General features: G+C 36.2%; 1 protein-coding gene across 2 annotated transcripts in view; it reads right to left on the minus strand.

Annotated features, from left to right (window-relative positions):
* Positions 1–12,632, minus strand: part of LAMA1 (laminin subunit alpha 1) — a 110,908-nt gene that overhangs the window by 23,212 nt on the left and 75,064 nt on the right. For both annotated transcript variants that reach the window (XM_064442969.1, XM_064442970.1), the window contains exons 34-44: positions 12,504–12,602; positions 11,409–11,520; positions 11,080–11,242; positions 8,584–8,794; positions 8,227–8,343; positions 7,963–8,126; positions 6,641–6,779; positions 5,392–5,485; positions 3,799–3,915; positions 1,679–1,861; positions 1,206–1,360 (exon numbers count right to left, since the gene is read on the minus strand). In XM_064442969.1, coding sequence (XP_064299039.1) covers positions 1,206–1,360; positions 1,679–1,861; positions 3,799–3,915; positions 5,392–5,485; positions 6,641–6,779; positions 7,963–8,126; positions 8,227–8,343; positions 8,584–8,794; positions 11,080–11,242; positions 11,409–11,520; positions 12,504–12,602 — 1,554 coding nt within the window. The remainder of the gene's footprint in view (positions 1–1,205; positions 1,361–1,678; positions 1,862–3,798; positions 3,916–5,391; positions 5,486–6,640; positions 6,780–7,962; positions 8,127–8,226; positions 8,344–8,583; positions 8,795–11,079; positions 11,243–11,408; positions 11,521–12,503; positions 12,603–12,632) is intronic.

Genomic DNA, 12,632 nt, shown 5'->3' on the forward strand with positions numbered 1-12,632 from the left:
TATTACAAGTTAAAATTTTCTAAGATTAAGTAGAGAAATTCATAATTCCCATTGTCATACCACTAACCCTTTTGAACACTGTCTGGTATACTGACGGGACATCGATTCAAGCTAAATGCAGCCAAATGCCAAGGAGCTTGGTTGAGTAATGACAGAAACCCCATTTTAACAAACAGAAAAGCCTTAACTTCATCAACTGCATTGAATATGCCTGTAATAACTAAACACATAAAGCACAGGTGTGCATATGTGTATGGACACAGATATATAAAGTTTCTCTCCTCTAGTAAAAGTTTACAAAACAACAGAACAAATTCTCAAAGTTGGAAAAGGGATTTTGCTAATACTTATTTTAACCCTGCCAGGAACCTCTGTGGTTTATGACACTTCAGAAAATAGTACTCCCTCTTTTCTGCAGTGGATTCATTAAGCTTCAGTAGACTGTGACAGAGAAGCAATAACCACATAATTAAGGAGATTTGCAGAAAGAACTCAAAGCCTTTTATTTTTTAAAACAACCCGCCCCTAAACCTTACAATAACATACCCATAGTATATGTGTATATTTATATTCCCCCTCACAGTTTAGTGAGGTCCATAGTACAGTTGATTCACTTTTGTTGTCTTTAAAAGGGGTGCAGATTTAAAAACAAGTATATTATTTGTCTTAAAGTATTCTGGATGCCCAGCAGCTTCTTGCAAAGAACATATCAACATGGCAGGACATAGATGGCAAATTTATTGATGGAATCAACATTCTTGTTAAAAAATTTGTAATGATACTTGATGTTATACAGAGGCACCCCACATCAATCTCTAAAAAAAGCTTAGAAATTAACATCTTGTCTTAAAAAGAATGGCAGCACCATCCCCATACTTGTCTCTCTCACCAAAATATCCCCATGATTGCTATCTGACATATTGTATTTCATTATTTTTATGGGAAACAAAAGGAAATAGTAAATAAATTACTGCCTTGCTGCTCTGACAAACTCACAAATGCAATACAAAACTTGAAGCTAAAACTATAAAACGTACCAACAGTCCTGCCAGCATGCTTTTAGCATCAGTCAGTGCTCTTGGATTTCAGTGAGACCCTGGAACAACCAGGTAGTTTTGACAGTAAATCTTAGGCTTTTTATCTCAAAGAGCTTTCCTGATAAAAGTGAAAGTGAAGCCACTTAATTCTGGGATGATGGAACTTACAGATGCTGCCTGCTTGCGGGCCTGGCTGATGAGCTCTTTAATTTCAGACAGGTTTCTGTTCAGGTTCTCCTCTAGCATTTTCAAAAGTTTCAGCCTATCCAATAGAAGACTTGCTTGTGCTTCAACTTCTTTAACTTGTTTTTCAGCTGTGATTGCTGCAAAAACATAAATGAAATGTTGCAGAAGGTTGTTGAAAGAGAAATGTACTGTTCATTGCTATAATACTTAGCCAAGGTGGCCCGTTTCTGATCATTTTGTTTTCAGAAATTTTAAACATCAGTAAGGAATATGCATACTTAAGTGTATCCCATGTGACTCTTCTAGAGGTCTTTTAAAAAGTTATCATGTTTTTATTGAATTAGGAAGAAAGTTTCAGCCCATCAGACTCATATTTAATGCCTATTAAAATGGAATATTAGTACTGCTTCTGCAAGCAGTGACATTTCTAAAGAGCAATGAAGCAGCAAACTTACCAGCTTTTGATGAATCCATTATAAGTTCACTGGTTTTCCTCAACGTGTCATTAACTCGGGACAATGCAGAAGAAGTATTCAGCAGCTTTTGACTGAAATCCCCAAAGTGACTTAAACCCACCACAACGCTGGTGTTTGCAGACACAGCCAGGTCTTTCACCTTGAGCATGCGTTTCCTTGTATCTGAAACACAGTTCCCAGGTTAAAAAAAATTCAAAGCTTTCATACATACTTGGGAGTAATAAACGACTGGCTTCATAACAACACTGTTACAAAAAGTCAAAACGCTAGAAATGCTGTCAGTTACATTTCTTTCATAGTAAGAGTTATATCTTTCTTTGTTTGTATCCTTCAGTCTGCGAGGGGAACTCCAAACCAAGACCTACTGTCATCTAATTTTGCCTAACTGTTCAACATGTCACGGCTTACGGAGTGGGAAGTTTATATTCTGTGAAACTGGAGGGTCGAAAAGCTGGTGCAACTCCTCTTGCCCAGTTATTAGATTGGAAAATGGCCATGGCTATGGGCCTGAACAAAAAACCACAGTAAAGGTTCCCAAACTGGTGGTATAGATATGGATACAGCTATAGATGTAGATACGTTTGTTCATACACACACAGAGGTATATAATAATAAAATATAGTACACACATATATATAAGTAATAGAATTTGCAGAAATTTTAATTCAGGCTTATCAGCTTAAATTTTCAAGTCTTTTGATCAAAAGACTTGATTAATCCAGGTTTTGAATTCTAGGAAAAAATGTTTTATTTTTCATAGCCAGCTCTGAGTATAATACAGGCACAGAATGCAGCGATGGGGAACTTGATTCTGCCTATCCCAACAGGAAGATTATATGAATACATCATGCTTATAGTGTTTACATTCCTTGAATGAGTACTGTTCACCCAGAGTCAGTAGTCTGACACTTATGTTTTGAATCCTACAGGAAGCTGGTGAGGCAGAAGGTCTATTACAGCCTTTGCTCTGGGCTACGATCACTTATACAGTGAGCGCACCACTCACAATCTCAGCCTGCCCCTTATATCCCCCGTGCCTGGAATAGTGCAAAGACGCTGCAGCTGCCACAGAAGGCCTGATTTAGGTCTGCAGGGATCCTTCTTCACCACCAGTACCCTATACAGAGGGCAACGCCACCATGAATCTCTGCCCACATTAGAAAAAAATCAAAAAGAGAGAGAGAGAAAATTTCAAGAAATATAACAACAAAACTGAAATCAAGCAATGTTAAGCTGTGAGTTAAAGAGGACAGTCCCATTATTTTAATAATGTCTTAATTTTCAATGGGTAGCTTTAGATTAGATAGCACCCTGCAATTAATATCCAGTGTAACTTTATCACTAATATCACCCTTTAGTGTGAGTTAAGAGCCTGAGTTCTGAAATGGGTATTTTAAAGCTTTGGACTTAGCATTCTAATCTGGTCATACAGCACAAGCCAACAACCGAGGCAGGAGCATTTTTCTACCTTAAAAAAATTATTAAGTTTGGCAAATAAGTGGCAAAATTATTAAGTTAAGACCCTCTTATTCACATCTTCAAAAACTTTTTCTCTATTAATTTCCATGAACTCTAGGTCTTGCCTTTGACATTTTTTTAAAAGGGAATTCTTTTGTTTTGGAAAAGCACAGAAAGAACATTCTGATCGGTTAAATGAAGTCAGCATTTACAACAAGAAAACATCTAGATGCAGATGATAAGATTCACAGTGCAGTATAAACAATTTTGAAACAAGATATCAAAACAAAGCAAAACCTCACAGTTCCGTATATTAAGTTTCTCTCCATGTGGGATTAAATATTCTAGGACTTCACTCTCTTCACAATATCAGCATAATTATATTGCTTTTGGACCACCACCACCCCCGCTTTAGAGCAGTGTGAAATGGGAATCAGACTACAGACCTTATATGATAATCCGGTTACACTTGATGGCTTTACTAAAAAAATTGAAAATATTTCTTGTAAAGGAAGAGGCTAAATGAGTCTCCAGTACAGTTTATTGCTAGGTCTCTGCAATCAGACAATAAGCAGGATTTTATTACAACTGTACTAGACAGTTCTGTGATAAAGGGGAATGTCAATATAAATTTCACTTACCATTAGGCAATGCTCTTAGTGTCAACAGGGAATCATTAAGCAGTTTGACAATGTTATTAGTACTTTCCTGAACCTTTTCTACCTTTTTGTTCAAACCATTCAATCCAAATGAAAGGCCTGTTGGAAGAAATAACTGTCATTTTTCTATGCATAAACAAATGCCATACAACCCACAGAAACCCTATGTACAGGGATAACAAGCATTCACTTATTTAATCAATGGAACTTTTTTCATTGTTCAACAGAAAGAGCATTTTACAAACAGGAATGCAAAATGAATGCAGTATGTACAGATAAGCTCCTGTGGCCACTGTTACATTCAAAGCTATCCTCTGGCCAATTCCATCAGACTGAATTGGTAGAAACATAGTCAGGAAAAGGTTATAAATTGAAACGATTCCATGATTGTGCACTCTTATAATTTTTATGATGTTTTTCACTTTTTGTGATATCTGATAGGAGCCAAATAAGTGTTTTTTCTTTTATTTATTTGCTATCTGTTTGCAAAATCCACTCATTAGAAATAAAAATATGTAGAACAGAAGGAACAAAAAAGGGTATGTATTTTGTCCGTCTGAATTACATAAAATATATAAATATTTGTAAAGCCATTGATATTAAAAGTGAAGACCATTTGACAGTTACAGTTTAACTCTGAAACATTCACTTTCTGTCCAATTTTGTCCAAAATTTCCCTTTAGGTCAGTCTCTGCTCCTACACAAAGTCTGTGTTCATGATGCTTTTGAGCTTCCATGGTGCAGATTTCAATGCCTTGCTGGTATCTTTGGAGTAAAAAAAAAAATAAATAAATAAAATAAATTTGCAATTTATAGAGGGACTCTGAGCCAGAAGGCACTTTGTACAGACAAAAAAATTCAGCTTGCTACTCTACCTCAGCTGTGTGGAAGGAACAAGTAAGAATTATTATGATTTAAATATATCATCCTACATACTTGTGCATGTCCATGATTTGTTACATAAAAAATTGGATTAATAGTTTTATTTAAGAATTATGTTTGTTCTTGATCTACTGTAAAATCCCATACGATTTAATTCATAACATTTGGGAAAAAAAGTAATTTTAAGAAATTTAAAGAAACGACTGTGAGGGTGACAGAGCACTGGAACAGGCTGCCCAGAAAGATTGCGGAGTCTCCTTCTCTGGTAATATTCAAAATGTGCCTGGGCGTGGTCCTGTACCTCCTGCTCTAGATGTGCCTGCTCAAGCAGAGGAGTTGGACGAGATGATCTCCAGAGGTCCTTTCCATCCCCTACCATTCTGTGATTCTGTGAAAGCATAGCTTGGAGGTAAAGGAGGTATAGAAGGCCAATTTTTAAAATGTTTACAGAGAAAAATTATATACTTACCCCAAAAAGTGAAATCTTACATGACTTCATAATACATTAATCTTGGTTGTATGAAAATATGTATATAGTCATATATATCTGTATGTAGCATTTTACCTTAGCCTATGCTAAAAAACAAAAACAAAAAACCCCAAACAAAAAACCCCACGCACATTAAAAAACCCCCACAAAACAGGATATAGAAAAAGATATAGAAGTAGAAATGTGAATTCTAAAGAACTGACCATCACTTTTTTTCTTCAGATTTTTAGCTTCACTCTGAAACTTGGAGCTAAGCAGTAGAGTTTCTTTTCCACGAAGACCGAGAGACTCCTCTGGCTGGAAAACATGGACATCAGTTGCCACATATGAAAAACAGAAATTCAACTGAAAACATTTAAGTATCTGTGGATGTCTACTTCAAGTTACCGAACATTCTCGTTATTCTCACATTAAGCATCAATTAAAAAAAACACAAGTTGCAATCAGTTGTCCAAGAATGTGACACTGAATCTTTGTGAGTTAATAAAAGAGGATGCCAGTGAAACAAAAACCTACCAAATTCTAGTTTGAACACTGCTACTGATTCAGTGTGCCTTTTGGAACATCAATAAATCTAGTTCCAGGCCTAAGTCAAAATTCCCAGCACTGAACGCTTTAAAGTGAGATATCTCAAAATCCCAGTCATTGAAGTGTTCTTTTAATCCATTTCTTCAAGTAGAAAATCTGGAGAAGTACCCTGAAAGATTCACGCTGTACAAAGCTTTAATAAGAGTGTTACAAAATAAGGTACAAGCTCACAAAATAATGACAACTATTTATAACTATCACGCAAATGCATTGTGATACATTTGTTTCTCCATGTATAATGTGAGTGACACTTGTAAAACAGCCCATTTCTTCCTTGGGTTTACAATCAGGAAAAGCAGAAAGAGATAAAAGGGGGAAATAGAATAATATGAAAGTAATACAGTCAGACTGGTAAGTGGTCAGGTCTTTTAAATCTACTGTTTCAATAACGACCTGATAATCTTGCAAGGTGGAGGGATAGCAGATGAGACACAGACATACATTTGGTTATTAAATGCCCTCAACTAAGCGTAATAGTTGTGGTTGGGAATACCTAGGATAGAAATGAAAGAGGGACCGGTGAAAGAAGGAGATGGTTGAATAATTCCAAAGGTGGAAGGGAGCACCCAAGGTTTGGGAACTGAAATTCTACAGGACTGCATGTCAGATAACTGATATGAACACTCAGACTCAAGTCCAGTCCAGAAAATCAAGGTAACAGAAAAGCAAGGTAAACAGAACATGAAATCTGGTACCATTACTGCCTTGGAGTACAGATTCAGGATATAGTACATACTAGTTGGTGAGACAGGCTACCATCCATCAAGGAGACTCAAATTTCAGCAAGTGCAAAAACAATTAGAACAAATATTCCAAAATGAGAAAGGGAAATACATTGATTAAAATACAAATATTGATACTTACTAAATCCAAGGGGCCATTCACAACTCTAGATGCATCATCTGCCAAACTCTCTGTTCTTTCAATCACACTTTTAACGCTGGAGTGGGTGTAGACAGCAGCAGTTGTGTTCAGAGTCACATTTCTTATTTTAGCGAGGCCACTAAATAGAGAGTTAACGAGTAATTCTGTTTTCATGAGAGCATCTTAATCAAGCACAAAGTTCCATGTCTTCAGTTAACAACATGCACATCTTTCTAGAATACATGATGCACTCTGAAAAAATGCGCGTACCTTGCCCTATGTTGTGTAAGGGGCTTTAAGTTCATTATTTTGAACTGAAAAAATCAGTTCAAAGAAGTATTTAATCTTTATTATTATTATTATTATTATGTTCTTTGTTCTGTTTTGTTCCTTTTAATATTTTTTTCTGTTTTATTCCTTTTTGTTTATGGTCAGTTTTGCAATTTGTAAAGCCACTTAGCCACTTAGAACATACAAATTATATTGCCTAGACAGAACAGAAGAGAAACATGTTCTTAGCTGGAGCTCAAAAATAGAGAAGTACAGAATCTAGGAGGAAATTATAAGCATCTGAATGCTATTCTGTTTTTTAAATTTTGCTTCATTGAATTTATCTGGCTGTGGAGATGTCAGCAGAGTTGCTCAATGTTATTTGGAGCAAAATTTTCTGTTCTCAAACTTAAAATAAATGTAGATTTTCTATCTGATATGATTTAACTTTTAATGCATATCTGCTGACTTTAGAAGACGAAACGGCAAGAATCTTAGAAAGATTCCTGGGGTAGAAGAATAATTTCCATTGAATTAACTGGAATGACTTCCCAACTTTCAAATTCTAAGAGTGCATTTGAGTGGATCTGAGACTGCAACCCACTCATTTCTTGAAGATGCTTTGAAGGCAACAATAATGGATGCATAGTAGGAATAGCTTCTTGATGAGATTCAGAGATATATTGTCAAGAAGTAATCACTGGCAGACCAGAAGCTTTTCAAGCCATACCATGATATACTCAATGGGCATTTAATTCACTAGGTACTGTGTAAGTGAGCCACATGAAATATGAGACTAATCAACCCTTTCCATATCATTTAATAACAGTACATTGCATTAAAAGTAAAAAGCACTTGAAATGAAATGGGGAATAAAAATTTGTCGTAGAATCATAGAATGGCTTGGGTTGGAACAGACCGTTAAAGATAATCTAGTCCAAGTCCCCTGCAATGGGCAGGGAATTCCTTTCGTAGATCAAGCTGCTACCTATTTAAATTAATCTGTCTCTACTCTAAATCTCTCCTGATTTTATACTTCTTGAGTTTATCACCTCTCTAGTGCATCTGCAAGCCTCTGGAACTGGGTGGCGTGGTCCTCAGCTCTGTATACCAGGTCAAGCACTCCTCTCACAGACATCTGCATCACCAGCTCATCCACGTGGTGCCGCAGTTTGGTGCTCCATAAGACTAACCCATCCTGGTGGGCCTCCAGGTTCTGCACAACAAAATGGTTTACTCTTTTTTTTTTTTTTTTTTTTTCAATAGCAAAATACACCTGATAGTGTCAAAGAGGACGATAAAACTTAAGAACTTACAGATGTAGAGTTCTTTACGTCTTGGGCAAGAGCAGCAGCAGTGCTCACTAGGACCTTCCCTTCTTTAAGGAGCACGGTCGAGACTTCTTCACTTTCCTTTATATTTAGCTTTTTGTCCTATAGCATAAACCAAATGCTTTATAGTAGTCTGTAAAGTCAGTTAGTACAGATGAGTTCACATAACACATAATAATTTTTTGGTTTTCAAACAGGGGTCTGGTTTCCTTTGAGTTTTTAAGGTATCACATATATCAACATATAAACATGTACAACTTTATTAAAGACTAAAAAGCAGCTTTTAAACACGACTTCATGTTTGATATTTCTTATGCAACAACACTGATTATGCAGTCTTACATTTAACTCCGCCAGGTTGCTAGAGATAAGGGGAAACAAGCGATTGGTCTCGTTGATGTTAGCGAGTGCCTCATTCACCAGGTCCTGGGCATCTTGCAGTCTGCTGTTGTGCTTTGATAAGAGCTGGCTTGCATCCTTTTTTAGTTCAGCAAGCTCCTGCTGAGGTTTAAGATACTCTTTCTGAACCTGGATCAACAAGTTTTCTGCAGCTCTGACAAAAAGAGCAGAAAATAAATAAATGGCAAAGGAGAAACTTAGGCATGGATTTGTTGAGGAGAAAACGGATTCATGTGAAACTAAGTTAAATGCATCTTCTTACAAAAGTCCACAATCTTTTTCTATACTAGCATACATACACATGGTAGCTTTGTTACTCTTCTTACCTCACAAAAAGATGACTGCCTGGGAGAGAGGGTAGTAACATAGTTCATACATTTAGTATGTGGTCACTAGAGGGGAAAGGGGTTAGTATAAATCACATTTGCTTGGACTTAGTTTGGGCCATCCCCCACATAAAAGTCTCTGTGAAACATTCCTCTGGGACTGCTCTGTATCTTAATTGTAGTGATTCATATTTTGAATGTAGGATCAAAACACCAGTTATGAGGATTGACACTGGAAAGAAACAAGTAACCAGAACTGAACGACATATACCCAAGAGTCCTGAAAAGTTTAAACATCAAAATAAAAATAAATAGCCTCATTAAAATGAACACTGAAATTAGCACTTTTCTTTTTTAATCAGTAACAGACATTATCTAGCAAATATCAAATGCCCCCAGATTTGTCAGCTGTTAATCACACGAGCTGTTCCATTTGGGAATATTTGCACCTCCATTTGAACACTTTCGAGTATTGAAGGAATCAAACTGAAAATGATCCTGAAAGTCTATTCCTTTGTTTCTCTTCACTTCAGCACGTATGCTGCACACTGCAACTCCTGCAATGATACTTTTACATAAACGTTTGTCCCTTTTAATGTGATTTCAAATCTTATACATCTTTAGCCAAAGCAAAAGAAACCTAGGTTTTTTTCACAATTATACACAGCAAAACACATTCCAACTTTTTCAATGAATAGCAGATGTGCATTTGCATGTATTTCCTAAAGCTAATAATTCAGAGTCCTTAGACTCAGGAGCCATAGCTTTTAAAAAGTTACAAGAATTAAAATATTTTACAAGAGTAATGGCTTCTAGTATATTCCAAATTGTTTGGGAACTTCGCCTTACATGGCAAATGTGCAGAGGCCTCAGTTACAAATGTTGCTTAACAGTTGCATCACAAGCTCAGTCCACTGGGCCATGTGGTAACTTCTGCTCCCTGAAAAATGGACTGGCAAGCTGTTTGTTTAAATTGGTTTTGAATTTACAGCTGCATTGCATGATAAATTCTGCAGAGCAAACAATCTTACAAATCTTATTAACTTTCTTCTTCAATCTGCCAAAGGACACTTATCAGAGAACTTTCAGAAATTTCAACAGAGCCTATAATTGAAAAAGTTAATTTACAAATGCCTTGTAGAACAGCTGAAAAGCTGATGTTGAAACCAGAACATTCTGTTACTATGCAACAGGACATTTTGAGACATTTTTGTAAGAGTAAAAAAAGGTTTTTAAGTTCCTAATAAATATAAGAATAAATGGTACATTTTCTAGTCCATTTTCATGTCCATTTAGCTTCTATACAATTTAATATTCAGCACAAGAACAAGCACAGGAGTCTGCTGGACAAAATCAGATGTGCTGCCAATACATTCTACCCTGCCTAATCCAAAGCACGTAATGAAGAAAAGTCAAATTTTCAGAAATATGCCACTTTGGTCTAAATCTGTGTCCCTTGAAGCCAGCGTTAACATTCTTAGAGCTTTTGGTTGGCTAGGGCAATACTTAGTATTTCTGAAGCTGGAACAAAAATTTTCCTGACTGTTGGAACAGTAAATGTTTTATACTGCCAAGTCTGGCAATAAGCACTAACAATGAACACGAACCCCTTTTGAAAATAGCCTTTAACTGGGGACAAATCAAGACAACGGAATACAATCCTAAACAGTGGCTCAGAATGCTGAAACAAATGCCTTGGTTTCATTTGCAAATCTATGTGATACAGATTCCAGTGACAATAAATCGTCTTGTCCTTCAGCAGATCTGACATATCCTGGGCTTGCGGTTGACTGAGACAGTTCTATGACACCTCCTAGCCAAAAGCAACAAGGAGATGTGTATTAGGGCCAGATCTGAAACAAACTGAAAACAGTGAGTCTTTTCACTTATTGCAAGGGAATTTTGTATCACATCCAAACGAACAGGCTTTGCCTATACTAGTATCATGTGGGATGCCCAAATATCTTCAAAACATGTAACTTCAAATTCATATAGCTCCACCCGGGCTAGTTATCTATTATGGCACAGTGTTTCTCCAGATAACTCTCAAAAAAAAGCGGTATTGCAGAGTATAGAAATATATGAAATAAAGTTTTCAATAGAACAGGCTTACTTCAGGACATTGGTAGCATTATGGTGCTGTTGAACAAAATCTTTCTGGCGCAATGCATCCAAAAGGGCAGAAATATCATCCTGCAGGCTCTGAGATGTAGCATTTGACAGCGGGAGAACCAGACCCAGTGTTTCATTTAGTGACATAGCAACTTCAGCAAGTACTAAGTAGAAGAATAAACAATTTAGGCATGCAATTAAAAAACAGAATATATGTGAACTCACTGTGCAAACTACAGCACTTCTTATGTAAATAGTTCTTTAAGAGTTGTGAAGGAAATGCCCTTCTAAATTCTGTAAAGAAGTGGAAATACCATAAATGCAGGATACCTTTGATGGTTGTATGTACTGTGTCAATAAATCCAGTCAGTTCTTGACTTTTATTCCTGGTTTCCTGAGTCATTGTGTCAAGCTGCCAAGCTTTTTTCAAAAATCTAGATGACTAGAATAAAATCAGAGATCATCTTTGACAGTTCTCCTAAAACACTGATTAATTAATGACATTTGCCTATGTTTTTTACACTTTTTTCCCCAATACTGAGAATACTTTGTGAGAGGAAACAATGTCTTTTAATAAGGTAGACCCAAGCTGGTTCATAAATCTCTGATGCTTCCGTGCTTGCAGATGTCTTAATTATATTTATAGTTCCAGCCTCTGATATCACTGAAGAATTGTGTTACCAATTATTTTTGTAATCAATAAGATCACAACTACCAAAGCCATTTCTTTAACAAAGTAAACATTACAGATTTTTTTTAGCTACAACTAACGTATCTTAAGAAAATCACTCTTCTGGATACATCACTATTAGCAATACCACCACATTTAGTGCAATCACCTAGTTAGATTATGTATGCATGCTCAGAAAATTATAGTACCTATGGTCAGCAAATGAGATCTAATGGCTGAAGTACTATTGTCAATTTTCCAGTGCTACAATTTTTCTTGTGTTAAAACTGAATCAAGAATACAAATGTTGGCTACTTCTAATGTGGATTTGCAACAGATTTATTTCTGCTGAGATCATTTTAAACACAGTACTATAGGTATCGAAGGCTTTTTGGTGAATATTCAGCTATGACATAATTTTGAACAAGACCCACATGTTTAAACCAGTGAGAATAAAGTATCTCCCTTTCTCCAGTTTTAGGGTCTTAAATGATCACAGTACAAAAAGCTTCTGAAGTTTAACAGAAACCATGTATATCTCTGGTACAGTATCATAAAACACCATAGTTTGCAGAAGAATTCCACAGACTAATTAATTCCCCTCCTCAGAAAGACTACAGAATGGACTGAATTCTTTCATTGAACTCTATAGATTTAAAATAATTTCTAAACGGCTCTCTGGCATTTATGTACCATGCTATGAAATCACAAAGGATTTCTCCAGAAAGGCTAAGAATCAAGAAGCCAGCACCTACCTCTTCATGCAGCTGATCAATTCCTCCTGATAAACTCACAATACTTTCTTTTGCTGTAGCTAATGAGTAAACTGGATCTTCTCTAGGTACTATAGACCTCTATAAGAAACAAGAAGAAACAGCACACTG

This window comes from Phalacrocorax carbo, chromosome 2 (genome assembly GCF_963921805.1).
Source record: "Phalacrocorax carbo chromosome 2, bPhaCar2.1, whole genome shotgun sequence".
Lineage (NCBI taxonomy): Eukaryota > Metazoa > Chordata > Aves > Suliformes > Phalacrocoracidae > Phalacrocorax > Phalacrocorax carbo.